The sequence below is a fragment of the Moschus berezovskii genome, chromosome 5, assembly GCF_049115385.1.
Source record: "Moschus berezovskii isolate FMDL1 chromosome 5, NW_MosBer_1.0, whole genome shotgun sequence".
NCBI lineage: Eukaryota > Metazoa > Chordata > Mammalia > Artiodactyla > Moschidae > Moschus > Moschus berezovskii.
In genome coordinates, this window is record NC_142464.1 from 110443223 (window position 1) to 110460317 (window position 17095).

Below are 17095 nucleotides of genomic sequence, written 5' to 3' on the forward strand. Positions count from 1 at the left end.
AAGAAATGCAAAATTCCATTTAACAGTTTTGGTAACTCTCTACTCTGTTCTGTGAAAACCTCTCTGAAAGATTACACTCATTTCTGGGTACAACACTATGTAAGAAAAAGGTTTAGAGGGACGATGAAGTTTATATGAGGTAAAGAAAACATGCTATATGAGGCATACTTGACAAAACTTTTTATGTTTCAATTCAAAAAGAAAGGAGAGAATCCCTGCCTCCTCCATCCTAGCACTTTGATCCCTCTTTTCCCTTAGTTGTTAACACCTTCTAATACACCATGCCTTTTATTTTAAATTTCATGATGATAAGGATTTTTATCAATTTTCTTTACATGTATATCCCTATATATAAACACATAGCAAGTGCTCAAAATATTTGTTGAATAAATAAATGTCTATTTTATGCTCCATTAGAGTTTTTCAAGGAGATAACTTGAAGAATAGGGAGAGAAAGTATTCAAAGAAACAAAAATTGAGAAATTCCAGAAATTGGAGAAAGGTTGAAATTTAGGTAACAAAGGGAATCCTGAGAGGTAAATAAAAAGAAATCCAGACCTAGTCATATGAGAGAGAAACAGCAACTAACCAAAGATCAAGAAAAAATTTCCTAAATGAAAGAAGGGAAAAAAGACAGAGTATGTCCAAAGATGACTATCAAACTGACAGCTAATTATTCAACTGTAATATTGAAAAGAAAAAGCCAGTGGAAAAACACTTCTAAAATGCCGGAAGAAATAACTCTCAATCTAAAATTCTATATCCAACAAAACTATCTTTCTAGTAGGGAATACAAATCAGAAAACAGCTTTATCATCAAAGACTTCTAAAGAACTTCTAAAGGATACACTTCAGAAGGAAAGAAAATAATCCCAAAATAAAGGGTCAAATTGCAATAAATACTGATAAGCCAAGAAAATTATAATCATAAGGGTAAAGCTAAACAAACTCTACCTTTACATAACCAAATGACAATGTCGATTTATGAGGTTCAAAGAAAAGAGCTAAAATATTGAGCATAGATAACATATTTAAATTGGTGCAGTAATGATCTAAATTATTAGTATGTGGTAAGATCCTTGTGTATTCAGGAGAGAGATAAAAATTATCTGAATTAAAACAGAAATTCTCCACAAACTGAACTATAGATTCAATACAATCCCCAAATAAATGCAAATAAGGATCATTTTATAGAAGTTAGCAAGCCAATTCTAAAATATTTGAGGAAAAGCAATGGCTCATTCATAACTAAGGTACTTCTGAAGAAGACAAAGAAGGAAGATATTTATCTTATCTGATATGTGTGTAGTATACACTTGTATTCATTAAGAAAGGGTAGTTGTGATATAGAGATAGACAAAAAAAACCACAACAACCTCATAATGAAACAAATACAGAGCCAAGAATCTAACACACTTTCCCCCTAAATGTAAAAACTTATGACAAAGACAGCATTATAGAACAATGAAGAAAGAATTAGCTATTCTTCCTCAATCAGCAACTGGAAATGAAATTCCTCTTTCACACCATACACAAAAATCATTTCCAAGTGAACTAGAAGCTTAAATATAAAAGATTAAACTTTAAAACATTCATACCAAAACTAAAAGAGAATATAAATGCATCAAAGGATTCTTAAGAAAGACATATAAATACATGAACTATAAAAAAAGCAAATTGCAAATTCCAAAATCAATTTAAAATAAAATGACAAAATATTCTAAATAAGGGAAAGGATATTTTCAACACATAAAATGGACAAAGGTTAGGCACCACAATAAATAAAGAACTCCTACAAATTAGTTTTTAAAAATACAATTTAAAAATTTGTTGTAAAAAACAAAAGATATATTACCAGGAGGAAATACTAGTGGCCAGTAAATAGGAAAAGATGCTTATAAAGAAAATATAAATAAAAGTTCCAATGAATAGGATTTTACATCCAAGAGATTGCTAACAAATTTTAAAACAAATTTGACGATATCAAGAGTTGGTTTGGATGTGGAGTAGACAGTTACTTTTATATATATACCGTTACTCTGGAAATCAGTCTGATAGTCAAGCTTAAAATATGCACACATATGAACTCTGGTGTGACTTCCCAGATGGTTCAGTGGTAAAGAATCCACTTGCCAAGTAGGAGACTCAGGTTCAATTCCTGGGTGGAAAAGATCGCCTGGAAAAGGAAATGGCAACCTATTCTTATTGTTGCCTGGGAAATCCTACAGAGTGGCATGGTACATGACTTAGCAACTAAACAACAACAATGATCGCAGGCATTTATCATAAAGAATCTTGTCCATGTGCTCCTAGAAACATATATTCATTGTTTATAAAAGTAAAAACAAAACTCAATATATTCCAAAGTCTATTTATAGAACAGACTTATTGTATTAATAGAACATTCATATACTGGAATGCTATACAGCAATGAAAATGAATGAACTATTTCTGATGTATCAACATGGATAAATCTTAAAAATATAATGCTAACTTCAAAAAAAGCTTGCTTTCTACAAAAAAGCAAGTCACAAAATAATAATAGCACAATATGCAAAATGGATAAAACTAAATGATATGTTGTTTAGAGATAAATATGCATGTGGTACAAATATAAGGAAAGTCCAAGAGATTGTAAAAACATGCCTTTAGGAATGTGGTGACCTCTGGGGAAGAGAAAGGATATAATTGAGCAGGAGCACACACAAAAATTTCATCGGTTCAGTTCAGTCGCTCAGTCGTGTCCGACTCTCCGCGACCCCATGAATCACAGCACGCCAGGCCTCCCTGTCCATCACCAACTCCCGGAGTTCACTCAAACTCATGTCCACAGAGTCGGTGATGCCATCCAGCCATCTCATTCTCTGTCGTCCCCTTCTCCTCCCACCCCCAATCCCTCCTAGCATCAGACTCTTTTCCAGTGAGTCAACTCGTCACATGAGGTGGCCAAAGTATTGGAGTTTCAGCTTTAGGATCAGTCCTTCCAATGAATACCCAGGATTGATCTCCTCATAGGTATTGATAATGTTCCACTTTTTTAACCTGAGTGGTAATATATGTGTGTTCATTTTATTGATCTTTTCAAAACCTATACATTCAATATTCTTCTAATTCACTTGCATAATATATTTTGTAATTTTCAAGTAAAAGTGTCTGCCAGGGTGAAATTCATTAGGAGACCTCCCAATAGAAAAGTATCTCAGTAGTTGAATTTTGATTTTTCTGTAGAAAGTTAAACACATTTGATTTGAATAGAAATTTAATTAAAATATATCAAAATGCAGCTACTTAATAAAGGGCTTCCCTGGTGGCTCAGACAGTAAAAAATCCACCTCCAATGCAGGAAACCTGGGTTCAATCCCTGGGCTGAGAAGATCCCCTGGAGAAGGATATGGCAACCCACTGCAGTATTCTTGCCTGGAGAATCCCATGGACAGTGGAGCCTGGTGGGCTACAGTTCATGGGGTTGCAAAAAATCAGGCACGACTATGTGACTAAGCACACAACACAAAAATATAGCTACGAATAAAGTAGCATAAAAATGCATTAAATTTTAAGAACTGTTTTTGGTTATCTACATTTCTCAAGGTAAAAATAATGTGAATTTGTTTAGGTATAAAAAATAAAGGGTATAAGACCGTATTTTTATTTTAAGTTTTATTGTTATTTTTTGTATTAAGAAGACATGTAGAGCTCATACTGCACTGACTTTAATCAGTCATTTATTTTGAGAATGTCTTCATATAAATAATATGCTAAATAAAAATAATATGACTGCCTACAATGTATTGTATAGATGTGTACCACACACACTATATATCTAGTAGATTAAATATAATTTTATTGCCACTTTCAGATGTCATGTTTAATAATAGGGCATTTCAAAAAATAAGTGATCTGTCTTGTATTTTAAGAATTTAACATTATAATAATGAGTGTTCATAATTTGTTTGCTTGAAAAATTCTGATTTGAAATTACCAACATGTTTGAAATTATGAAAAGAACACATCTGACATTCAGAGGAGACACTTTAGTAAATAATTACTATTTGCCCTTCCCAAAATTTACAAATATATCTCTATACAAGAGCTCCATAAATAACCAAAAATAAAAATACCAAGCTCAAGTACTGAAAGGACAATCTGAGACTTCTTAACATTAGCAGCAACCCAAAGGTGTACTTGTAAGGGATTTGGGTATCAAGTTAAGAAATGATAAACAAGCAATTAAAAAAAAAATAGATTCTAAGAAATGTTAATCTGTTTTAATAACTCAGTTGTGGAAATCTGATTTTATTTTAATAAAAATTATAAGAAAAGTAATGAAAATTAATCATTTTAATATATAGGTGGCAAATAGTTCATTTCAATCATCAATTATTCAAGCAAAATGAACTTCTAAAATATCAAAGAGTACAAACTTAATAGATTGAGTCTGTTTTTATCAAATGTCTAAAAATTAGGCAAAACTTAACTGCTTCATATTCGTGTTCAAAGTCCAAATTCAAGTTTATAATCCACAGGGTATCAGAGAAATCTTGTTTTTATTTTTGTTTTCAATCTGAAGGAATTCAGTTTTTATCACGCTAACATACTTTTAAAGAGTATTAACATAAACATGAATGTGGTAAATTTATAGATACTATTTAGTAAAACGTATATGCAGAAGACAATACTGCAAAACCGCATACATTTTTTAGAAATAAATGTGTGCCATTAGTTAGTTCAGTTGCTCAGTCGTGTCCAACTCTTTGTGACCCCATGAATCACAACACTCCAGGCCTCCCTGTCCATCATAAAACTAAAAAATATATTTTCAGAGAGAATAGAGTTAAAAGTAGTGCAGCTTTACTTTTAACTAAATAAAACATTTCATGTTAAGCTTCTTATCCACAAAAACTGAGTGCCTAATTCAGTCAGTTTGTAAATTTGTCCACTAATACAGAGAATATATGCATGCACTTAATATATGGCTGGATGGCATCACCGACTCGACCGACATGTGTTTGAGTGAGCTCCAGGAGTTGGTGATGGACAGGGAGGCCTGGCATGCTGTGATTCATGGGGTCGCAAAGAGTCGGACACGACTGAGCGACTGAACTGAACTGAACTGAATATATGTTACATATTAATCCTCAAAGTAAATGGCTAATTACATGGTTAGGTTACAATATTATTAATTAGATTTACTTTATACATTAAAACCCCATTATTATAGGCTCAATTTTGTTTTCAAACAGTGATCATTTCAATAATGATCATTTTATCTTTAGTATGATAATGACATAATATTTTTGTAAGTGACTGTGAGTAGGATACTTAACTGACTAAATAAAATAAGTTATTATAAACCCATACACTAAATCACACTCCCCATATTTTTTTAATACTGCAAAGCCTATAGAATCTTTACTTGCTAATTATTAGCTGCTTAAGAGATCACTTTTACTTAACCAAGTGATATACATGTTTTCTTTGGATATTTCATATAAGCATTATTAATTAATGAGGTTTTAATCATTGTACTTGTTAATAATGTGGAGAGAATAAAAGCAGTGATGGAGCTATTATTCCTAGAAATTAAGAAAATGAGAAAAATTATTTTAGAAGATCATTTTTAAAAGGAAATTCATAAGAATGTTCTCTGAATATGTGTTAATAATAATCTGATTGCATTTATGAGTGAACATAAATTTAACTGATAAAAGATTTCCATGCCAAATGAATATTTCTTATGGTATAAAAGCATAAATCTTTAGTCTTAAACTAAAAGATTTTGTCATTTATTATCTAGCTATGGATATAACAACTGACACAACTGAGCGACTAACACTTTCACAACAAAAAACAATAAAACATAATAGAGTATATCATTGTTATTAGTTTCATAAGACTGAATTAAGGCAGATCTTTTGATAGTATTTGAATGTATCATATGTGTTACAATATTATCTACACACAGTCTTGCTAGGAGACAAGGTTACTCTGCCATGATGCCAAGTGGTAAATATTTGACATTGGTGTTTCAGAGAACCCCTCTAAGGGCAGTGGGGATATACCATCAATAGTATTATATTGGAGACCTAATGGAATCGATTGAAAATATTACCCATAGAGACCACTGGCTTCTAAGAAGGATACGATCAGTGCCAGGAAACAGCACTGCACCTTTTATCATTTCTCCCATGATGCACCCTACTGACCACATGTCAACTGAAAACAAAAATGAAATGAAGATAAACAAGAAGACAGAAATAGAACAGCAAATAAACAAAAACACTTCACTACACAGGCCTTGGAGCAATGGTCTGACCTTTTGCTGACTGGATAACAGTGCTTTAAAACACTTAATAGTGCTTTAAAACAGTGGGGTGGGAAGAAAACAAGAATGTCAGGGCCCTTTCTGCTATGCAACTGAACTAACCATGCCATTCAATGCCACCTAATGTATGATAATATTACTTTGCAATTATAATGCAATGATTAATTTAGGTTCTGATTTAAAAGGTCTAATTTGCATTCATCTCCTAGAATCCTACTGATTTGTATTGTAAATTATTCTAGATTGTGTTAATGTGGGAAACATGCAAACTGTTTTCTCTTTCATTCTTTTGTATACCATACTTGGAGAAAGAAAAAAAAAAGACTGAGCTGCCTGCAATCTCAGAAGGGTTTCTTTTACAAAACACACTTACTCTTATCTATAAATATTAATAAATTTCCGGAAGTAAAACGCCAGTTCAAGAATGAGTGTTTTGGAATATGCTGGTTCAGTTTCATTGACTCTCACCAAAGAAGTACATTTTTAAACAGGAAGCTTTGTCTTATTCTCATAAAAACAATTGCTTTCTAACTGTCCTTGGTTACTCACGTGTTCCTACTGAAAACTCAGAAAGAAAGATAGGTCATTCTTATGAGGAAAATTAACCTAGAATAATAAGGGAAGTTGGGGGGGAACAAATAGGGAAAGACATTAAGATAACACACTGGAATTTTGCTCCACTTATTCTTCCAATTATATATTGTAATTTGGCAGTGACCTTACAGAATTCCTCGAGATTCTTTTCCAGGTGAAGATCTCACTCAGGTTAAATGCAAAGTTTGACCAAATACCTAAACAGAGTTATCACTGCAAAGAAACGGTTATAGCTATGAAGGTGACAAGCATACCCAGAGAAGCAAATCTGTCTTGCTTCCATTTTAGGAAAGCAAGTGACATGCAAAAAGATCAGGAAAAGATAGAGCAAACAGTTGTGCATCCCTTTATTATTAATACATTTGGAATTCAACATAATATTTGTCTCACAAGAGGTTGGTATTGTGAGCACTTTGATTAAAAGGCAAAAAAATTCTCTAAAACAAAATTTGCCTTTGAATTGCAAATATTCTTATCATCAAAGTGACCAGTCTAAGTTGTTATTTACCATGTATCTATTTTTTAGAGATATTGTGGGAGAGATATTTTTTTTAAAAAAAGGAGAGAGAGCTAAAGGCTCAATAAGCAAGGTTTTCTCTTATCTGCATCAATTTAAACATTTGGGAAAAGGTTATTTCTGCCCCAAACCTATCTGCTAGTTAAAAAACATCTATTTCTATGTTTATTTAATGAAAAAATATCTCTTCTATGTTATCTCTGGCAGATATTCATTTTTTTTTTTCTGTTGCAGAACCAATGCCATTGCTTTCTAACTGTATATGTGTGTGTTAGTTACTTGGTCATGTACAACTTTTCGTGACCCCATGGACTGTAGCCTGCCAGGCTCCTCTGTCCATGGAATTCTCCAGGCAAGAATACTGGAGTGGGTTGCCATTTCCTCCTCCAGCAGAGCTTCCTGACCCAGGAATTAAACCCAGATCTTCTGTGTTGTGTCTGTCTGAGCCACCAGGGAAGCCCAGCCTTCTAAATGTATCAACTTGGCCAAGTTACTGCCTCTCTCTTTTCATCCTCTAAAACGTGGATGGCATTTATCATGTAAAATTTTTTTGACTTAAAAGGATGATGCCTGGTAAAGATCCTTCCACATTGCCTGGCATATAGTAAGTTATCAATAAATGTCTGTTATGTATCATGTATTATATATACATTAGAATTAAATATACATAGAGAAGGCTTATTCATTTAATATTTATATACTATTATACTATATCTTATATTAATGTCTATAATTAAGAAATTTTTCCAATGAGGGACGCTCACCACTCACTGGGCAATCCTTTTCACTGTTGAAACCACTTTGAAAGGCACTCCACGTATTAAATCACAATTGACTCCATGGAATTTCTCGCCATTATCTAAATCGGAATTATCTTGTTATCTAATACAAATAATAATCTTGAAATAGAATCTATGACCCCTGAACACTCTTGCAAAACTGACAAATTTTCCTCTTTCAGACTAGAATACCTTGCATTTTCTTCTCCCTCATCTATGCCTTCAAACAGCAACAACAGTAACAACAAGTGACCTACAAGAAGCCTTAGTCCTGGGTTGCTTCAGGCTCACTTGACTCTAGACAGTTGGTTTAATAACTGCTGTGTCTCCCAGTTCTCACTTATGTGGCTCTGCGGGATACACATATTCCAGAGTAAAAGCAGAACGTGCTTGGAAATATATCTTCATGATAATAGCTACAATTGTAGACTTAACAGATCACAAAGCTTTTGTGTGAAAATAATGCAGAGATACAAACTCAAGATCTGAACTACTGATGAAAATACTGAATTCCATTTTCTTTATTTAATGTACCTTTTCTGAGTTATAATACCCTGGAAACCTCTCCAAATTCCAATTTCCATTTAACTTTCCTCACAATTCACTATTTCCATAGACTCTCCATGCTCATGCCACTGAAATGCTAAGCCTTATGCCCGGCCTGGAAGCTAAATTGGTAAAGAATCTGCCTGCAATGCAGGAGACCACCTGCAAGGCAACAGACCTGGGTTCAGGGTTCAATCCCTGGGTCAGGAAGATCCCCTGGAGGAGGAAATGGCAACCGACTCTAGTATTCTTGTCTGGGAAATCCCATGGACAGAGGAGCCTGGTGGGTTAGAGTACAAGGGGTCTCAAGAGTCGGACGTGACTTAGTGACTAAACCACCAACACCATTATAAACTACAAAAAGGGGAGTAGATGCACATGAGTTTATATAGATTTTTCTTACTCAAGACAGGATGAAAGCCACCAGTGAGGGATTTTATTAGTTATCACAACTAAAACAAGAAATAGGGAATAAGAGAATTTGGTACTAGATCTGTTTAAATCTTTTGGGGATGAGGGGCGATAGTCCTCCCTCAACTAATACATTTATATGTTTATCAAGATGAGACTGGATTATTTTATGAAAATTTAGAGATATTCCAATGAATACCATCTGTGCATAGACCTTAGAAGAAACTGGCAAATTCAATCACAGTTGGAAACTGGATTTTGTTGCCCTCTGAGACAGTTTGATATGGTATTTGAGTCTCCATAAGATTTTTGTACACTAATGCCACCCAGGCAGAATTCTAGTTCCTTCCATGATTCTGATCATTACACTCCTCTCATCATCAGTATTTCCAGAGAAAGCAGATTCATTTGGAATTGTGGCACACAGAAACTGATTTACTTTCCTTAAAAGGAATGTTTAGTAAGTTTTGATGTTAATAAAATATGGTTATCAGTTTTCTAAGGGAGAAAATCTCAAATGTATCATTTGTCAGGCATTAGATTATGCTAAATTATCATTTTTCTACTCTAGCCGAGAGAAATAAAATAATATAGGTCATGACAGTTTAAATCTAAATATTTGTTGTTGTTGTTTAGTCACGTCTGACTCTTTTGTGACCCCATGGGCTGTAGCCCACCAGGCTCCTCTGTCCGTGGGATTTCCCAGGCAAGAATACTCAAGTGGGTTTCCGTTTCCTTCTCAAGGGGATCTTCCTGACCCGGGGATCAAACCTGCATTCCCTGCATTTGCAGGTAATTCTTTACCACTGATCCACCAGGGAAGACTCTGGTGAAGAAAATGGCAACCCACTCCAGTATTCTTGCTTGGGAAATCCCATAGACAGAGCAGCCTGGTGTACTACGGTCCATGTCGTTGCAAAGAGTTAAGACATGACTTAACAACAACAAGGTTGTGTCAGTTTAAATCTAACTATAGAAAGCACTTTATTGCTACTTCCACACCCCAGTGACTTGATTTGTGATTTATGATGAAATATTTTTTGGACTATGTGAGCTTTTATCCAGCAACCTGAAAAACGTTTCCTGTCTAGGAGATTATGCGGTTCTGGTAACACAATTATGAGACCACACTGCTTTTCTCCTTAACCTAATTATGTCTTCATTTAGCATAGGATTCAGACAATGGGCTTTGATAAATCTTCCTTCAACAAGCACTTCAAAGTACAATAGAAGAAGATTTAATATCGTTTTCTAAAATCAGAACACCATTTCTTTAAAATGTTTGCTTTAAAAGTTAAACATTTAATTAGATATTTTACAAAAACACATTGTTTTAAACTTTAGTGCAAAGATAGAATTATGAAAAACTACCGATATGCATAAATAAACTGTGAATGTACCTATTTTGCACCTGTGGATATAACTAAGAAAAATAAAAAACATTCATGGAACATAATGCTAAATATTCTAGTTCCAGGAAACAGAGGAAGATTTTTCTCCTTGGGTCTACTTATTCAACTTGCTTTTCTTTCTTTATAACTTCTATGGCATCATATTAATTTTTAACCTTTATTTTATAGATGTTATTAGACAATAACACTAGAAAAAAAAACCTATTTTATAGATGTTATAAGTAGAGATGTTATACCATTGATTTTATTTTTTAACAAAACGGAATAAAATCCATTGAAACTTACTATAAAGAAGAAAATCTTTAGCTCTATGTTAAATTATAAATAAAACTGTAGACAATTTTCAAAATACTCTTCCATAAAAAGGCTTAAGTCATTTTTTATTGCACCAAAATATTTTAAATTGTCATCTTTAAAATCTCTATAATTCTGCAGTGTGTATAAATAAGGAATCTGAAGAAATCCTAATGTTGAAAAAAATTTTTTTTTCTTTAAACTTTTCATGTTTTGATGAACACATAGTAAATGCTTGGCTCTGAATGTTTCACATTATCACCAAATTAAATACAAGCTCCCTGAAGATTGGGGTAATTATCCTCATTTCATTTTACACATCAACTTGCAGAAATGCTTCAGTAAGTGACGAGCTACTCATTTTCTTTCCTTTTACTGTCTAATTCACAGATAATTTTAGTTTCTCATCACTTGAGAATTTTTTTTCTAGGTGGTCTTTTGGTTATTTCTATTTTTTTAATAGTTTATCCAATTCAATTTGAAGGTTATATTTGGGCTAAGGTACCCCCAAACTAATTCCACGCTATGAAAATTGGAGTTCTTTATATTTTAAAGTTATTTATAGGTATGTGTATGTTTGTAACCTGGAGAAGGAAATGGCAACCCACTCCAGTATTCTTGTCTGGAGAATCCCATGGACGGAGGAGCCTGGTTTGTAAGGGGCTTCCCAGGTAGCGCTAGTGGTAAAGAACACACCTACCAATGCAGGAAATATAAGGGGCACAGGTTCAATCCCTGGGTCAGGACGATCCCCTCAAGGAGGCATGGCAACCCACTCCAGTATTCTTGCCTGGAGAATTCCATGGACTGAGGAGACTGGTGAGCTATAGTCCATAGAGTCACAAAGAGTCAGGCATGACTAAAGCAACTTAGCACACAAAACACACATGTTTGTAAACATCTGAACATCTAATGATGATATTATATATATATATATTATATCATCACAGCAATTCTGTAAGGCTGGCAAAGGAGGTACTATACAAAATACACTGAAACTCTTAGGAGATGTTTTATGGCTAAAATGAAGAGGACCCGTGCCAGTTCTTGGAACCCTTATGCTCTGGAGTCTCATCTGACTGCTGAAGGGAGAGAGTCCAGCAATAGTTATCACTGTTCGTGGACTTCGTCCTAAGAGCCAATCAGGCCAAGGGCAGTTGGAATGGAATAGCACAGTAATGACCAAGGAATCTGTTTTGTTTGAATTAGTTCAGTTTATTTTTAAAGATCTTCCAGTACTCTGTCTACAGAACTGTAGAGGGATAAGGAAAAGCAATATGCTTTTAAACCTTTCTATATCTATTTCTGGGGGACAGGGGCTCCTGGGGGAACTGGCAGTCCTGGTGGAGCTATGTGCATGGTCACCCAAATGCTTCTCTCCAAGGCTGCTGCTGCTGCTGCTAAGTCACTCCAGTCGTGTCCGACTCTGTATGACCCCATAGACGGAAGCCCACCAGGCTCCCCGGTCCCTGGGATTCTCCAGGCAAGAACACTGGAGTGGGTTGCCATTTCCTTCTCCATCTCTCCAAGGCATCAAGGTCCATAACCTCAATTTATTTTTTTCTGTTTCACCACCAAAGTTGGTTCGCTGTGCCTCCCTTACTTTCTGCCCCCTCTGAATATACCCTCCTGACCTTCTTTTATCCCAGTTATGCCTTATCCTGCCCTCTAGTACAGTGGTCCCCAACCTTACTGGCACCAGGGACCGGTTTCATGGGAGACAATTTTTCCATGGACCAGGGATGGGGAGGAGGATGGTTTCAGGATGATTCAAGCACATTACATTTATTATGCACTTTATTTCTATTATGATTACACTAACTCCACCTGAGATCATCAGACTTTAGATCCTGGAGGTTTGGGACCCCCACTCTAGTATACTCTGGCCTCCTCTAAATTTCCTGGGAGAAGAATTTTCCTCTTAACTCTGTTCTTCTTCCATCTATTCAGATCAACTCAGAATCTTCAGCGTACTCAGGTTTTCTTAAAGTAATAAAGGGAAGGGTATGAACAAATTCATGGTGAAAAACATTCTCTTCAGCAAATAGAAAAAGAAGTTAAGTCTTATTTTTTAAAATGTTTGTGACTATTGCCAATTTGCTTATGGGTGTGAAAGAATGACTATTTTTAAACCCTGACTTTATTTAAAGTTATAAAGTATGTATTATTTGAGACAATGTTTTATTACTGTAATATTAGGTAGAAGACTCAGACTATAACAAAATGTATTAGTTGCAAAAGATTATTAGGAAATAAGCAAAGTTATTTCAAAGAGGGAAGAAGGATTAAAAGTATCTATCTGTACTAGATGGATATAATAATCCATAACCTCAAATTTTTGTTCACTTTACTTTGATGATCACTAATTTTCATTTCTTCAAACTTAGAAAGATGTGATATTTAGTTAATCTGAGGATGTTTTCTTTATTTCTTCAAATATATAATATTTCGGCAAATCATTCCCTGTTCCTTAATAACTTGTTTTCTTGGAAAGATTATATATATATTCTTTTCTTTCTAACAAATTTCTCATGTCTCCAGAAGGACAGGCAAGAAACTGTTTTAGCAGCTCAACTGTCAGCTTTAATCAGAAATAATATACCTGAGGTCCAGAAGTTTCAAATGAATACGGTGTGCCTATTTATATCATTCCCCAGATCCAGACAACTCTAACCAGAACTCAAAATAAAGGAATATCACCTGACCTTGTTCAAAAAAGGTGCAACCATTTGAAGTAGAACAGAAATAAAAAGGTAGAAAGAGTATATCTATTTAAAATCGATAACCAACAAGGTCCTTCTGTATAACAGAGGGAACTCTGCTCAATGTTATGTGGCAGCCTGGATGGGAGGGGAGTTTGGTGGAGAATGGCCACATGTATATGTATGGCTGAGTCCCATTTTTTCAGAACAGTCCCACCTGAAACTCAACATTGTTAATCAGCTATACTCCAACACAAAATAAAAAGTTTAATTTAAAAAAGAGATGCAGGTTTAAAGAAAGAACTGATATTACAGTATATACAAACTATACTGATATTATATGAGACTTTGGTAATCAAGAAAACACCATGCCCTGGTTGGGTTGTGGGAGGAGTCAGTGACTAGATAGTTCTTTTTTAAAAAAACAGACAAAGAAACTTCCAAGAAAGTATTATAAAACTGCAGTACTATAAGCTATTATTAAAAGAAACAAGATCTTAATGAAATGTAGTCTTTGATGCCTCTTATATGATCATTTGACTATGTAAAGAAAATAGAAAATAAGTGACCTGGCTTATTTATTGTTTTCTAACTTGAAATTCATCATAGACTGAAGAAATATTAGTAATACTATTATTATGTCAACATATACGCTAGGTTTTAATCATAAAACCATAATGAAAATTGAGTGTATAATAGTGCATGTTTATATAATTAAGAAACTATTTACACAATAAAAACAAATACTTTCTAAATATTTCTTTGGATATTACAAAAGGTAGCAAACTAATGAATGGAAAAGTAAATATGTATGTATGTACTTTGCCAACACTTTAATTTAATCATCAAGAAACTACCTTGTGATATCATCTGGGTCATGTCAATAGTCAAGAAACCCACACAATGTTCCTCAAAGTGAAAAGACAGTTTTAACACAGGAAAATAACTAAAACTTCAGTTATCAATGATAATTTCCTAAGAGCTCCCAATTTTTCAAGGTGTTTTACTATTTTCACTTAGAATACAGGTTTTTTTTAAAGGAACATTAAAAAGTTCTGTTCAGAGAGAAGAATAACTTTGATTATGATGACAGAGTACTATAACATCATTTTTCAGCCTCAGAGAAATTCAACAGAAATTACTCTGAATACTTGGATTGTTTTTTTGCTTTTGTCTGTCAAGAATCTTGGAAGTAGTCAAAGTATAAATGAGCATATACTAAACTTTGATATTACTTCCAGTAAATGCTGAAATCATTTCATTATGCTAAAATATTGTATGAGTCTTCTCCCCATAAATAAGCTCCATCAGCCCCCAAACTTGTGTCTGATCATCATGGTCTAGTGAAGTTACTTTAGTGTTCTGATCCCTTTATTACTGGTAGCAAGCTCTAATTACAAAATGATAACTTCATATAAAGATTAATGAAACAATTTCACCCAAAAACACAGAGTGTGTATGATCCATTGTTCAATAAGCATTTCTATGGTTTAGTTTAATTTTTAAATATGGTCATGACTAAGACACTAACACAATTTTAATTATAGGAAAATGAACTAATTTTAACATATTTCATGTGGAAATTATTTACCCATATTTAAGTAAAATTTAACTCAAGCAAGATATACTATCTTTACGTAGCTTCCCCGCTGACTTTTACGTCTGCACTCGGGCTCCTTACCATATTTCATATCACCAGTTCATTTCATAATTCCAAATCAGAGATATCTGCCCAAAAAATTCCTGATGAAATCTAGCTAAGGACTCAGTGGTATAAGCAAATCAACACAGCTTTTTTTAAATTGACTACATCCCCTACATTGTACATTTCATTTCTTTAATTCTAAATTTCATTGGAAAAGCAATTATCTATGTCTAAGTCACATCTCCAAGTCAAATAAGGAAAGCCTACTTTAAACCTACCTGACCTCCAGCAAGTTGACTAAAATTATGATTTTTTAAATGTGGAAGTTCATGTTTTAAGGAAGATGTGCCTTAAGACTGGATATAGTGTCGAGAGTAATTCAAATCAATAAAGGTGTGAACAGAAGCTTAAGATGTTGGCAAGAAGAGAAATGATCATGTCTAAATTTGTCGAAGCATAAAATGGATTTAGAAAAAAGATGGGGCAAATAGTGACTTCTTTTCGCTATATATATTTTCGAAATATATTTTAATCACTTGAGATATGTTGGCCTCTCTTATTTATGAAAAAGAGCACTGCTATTCTGAGTTATAGATAAGAAAATAATTTAAGGAAAAAAAACCATCCAGAATATAATTAAACTATCGAGATAGGTAATCTTCAGTACTGGTCAGATTATAGAAATAATCACTTTTGTTTTTTTTATCACAGTTACACCACTTACCCAACTTTTTGCTTCTATCTTTACTCTCCTGGTAAAATCATTATGTGTTTAAAGGGAGAGAGAACAAAACAGGTAAAGCTGCAGCAAAAGGTATAAGGATACAGTCCCTTCCTGGAAACAGGATTTTGTGGCGAACCATTTCTCCCATAATGCATCCCACAGACCATATATCCACTAGAACAGGAGAGAGGGAGGTGAAGAAAAGGGAGGAGAGTAAAGTTAACGAAGATAATTGATCTCTGAAGGAGGAGGAAAAAGAACAGTTCGATTAGAAGGTACAAATTTTTGTCTCCCACCAAAAGTTGGCCAAAAAGGTGAATTAAAACCAGCACTGTAATATGACATAAACGATGTCTAGTAGAAGGACGCAAGTTTTAAAAATTACTTTGTGAGTGCCTCAGATTATCCTTCAGTGCCATAAAGTGGTAACGTGGACAAGCACCGGCTTAACCAAATTTATCTCCATGTCAGGTGACAGCTCAAAGCCACCAAAAGGTTTTCAATGTCATTCTCTGGAGGGAGAGAAAATAATCTTTATCAACTCTTAGGGGTGGCTATTTCCATTTTCTATTCTACCCAATTACATGGAATAAGGCAACTAGAGACCATTTTTTTTTTTGGTCCAAAATAAGGTACATGCTGCCAAATCCAAGAAACGAGGAAATGGCTGAAATTATGGTTTAAAGGCAGAAGTATTAGTGACTTCTTTTACTAATTTGAAATATATTTTAATCACTTCAGAAATGTTAGCCTCTCTTATTTATGAAAAATAACACTGCTATTTTGAATTATAGATAAGAAAATAATTTAAGAAGAATAAAAAAACACTGAAAATTTAATTAAGCCCTGATATTCAGGACTTAGTTTTTCCTTCAGAAGTTGTTCTTATAAATATCAGTTGGAGTTCCTTCTTGAAATATTTCAAGAAAAAAGATGAATAATTAATTTGCACATGTATAAAGGAATATGAAGGAAACAGAGTATTAATGGTGTTAAAAAGTTGTTATGCACATATGTTGGTTTCTCAGTTGCCATGCTTGTTAACGAAACATACTTCACCTTCGCTTACTAGTCTTTACCCTCTTCCAACTCGCTTTTTAGGAAGGATGAAGGAAATTGGGCAAAAACATTAGGCTAAAAGGCTCCTTG

At 33.9% G+C, this 17095-nt stretch overlaps 1 protein-coding gene across 3 annotated transcripts in view; it reads right to left on the minus strand.

Annotated features, from left to right (window-relative positions):
* MAPK10 (mitogen-activated protein kinase 10) overlaps positions 1 to 17095 on the minus strand; it is a 195086-nt gene that overhangs the window by 80818 nt on the left and 97173 nt on the right. The window contains exon 7 of one of the 3 annotated variants that reach the window (XM_088836102.1): positions 6142 to 6213. The exons of 1 other annotated variant lie outside the window; for it this stretch is intronic. In XM_088836102.1, the coding sequence (XP_088692228.1) occupies positions 6142 to 6213 (72 nt within the window). Of the gene's footprint in view, positions 1 to 6141; positions 6214 to 16048; positions 16121 to 17095 lie in introns of all 3 variants that reach the window. One more of the 3 variants, XM_088836100.1, reaches the window with a different exon arrangement.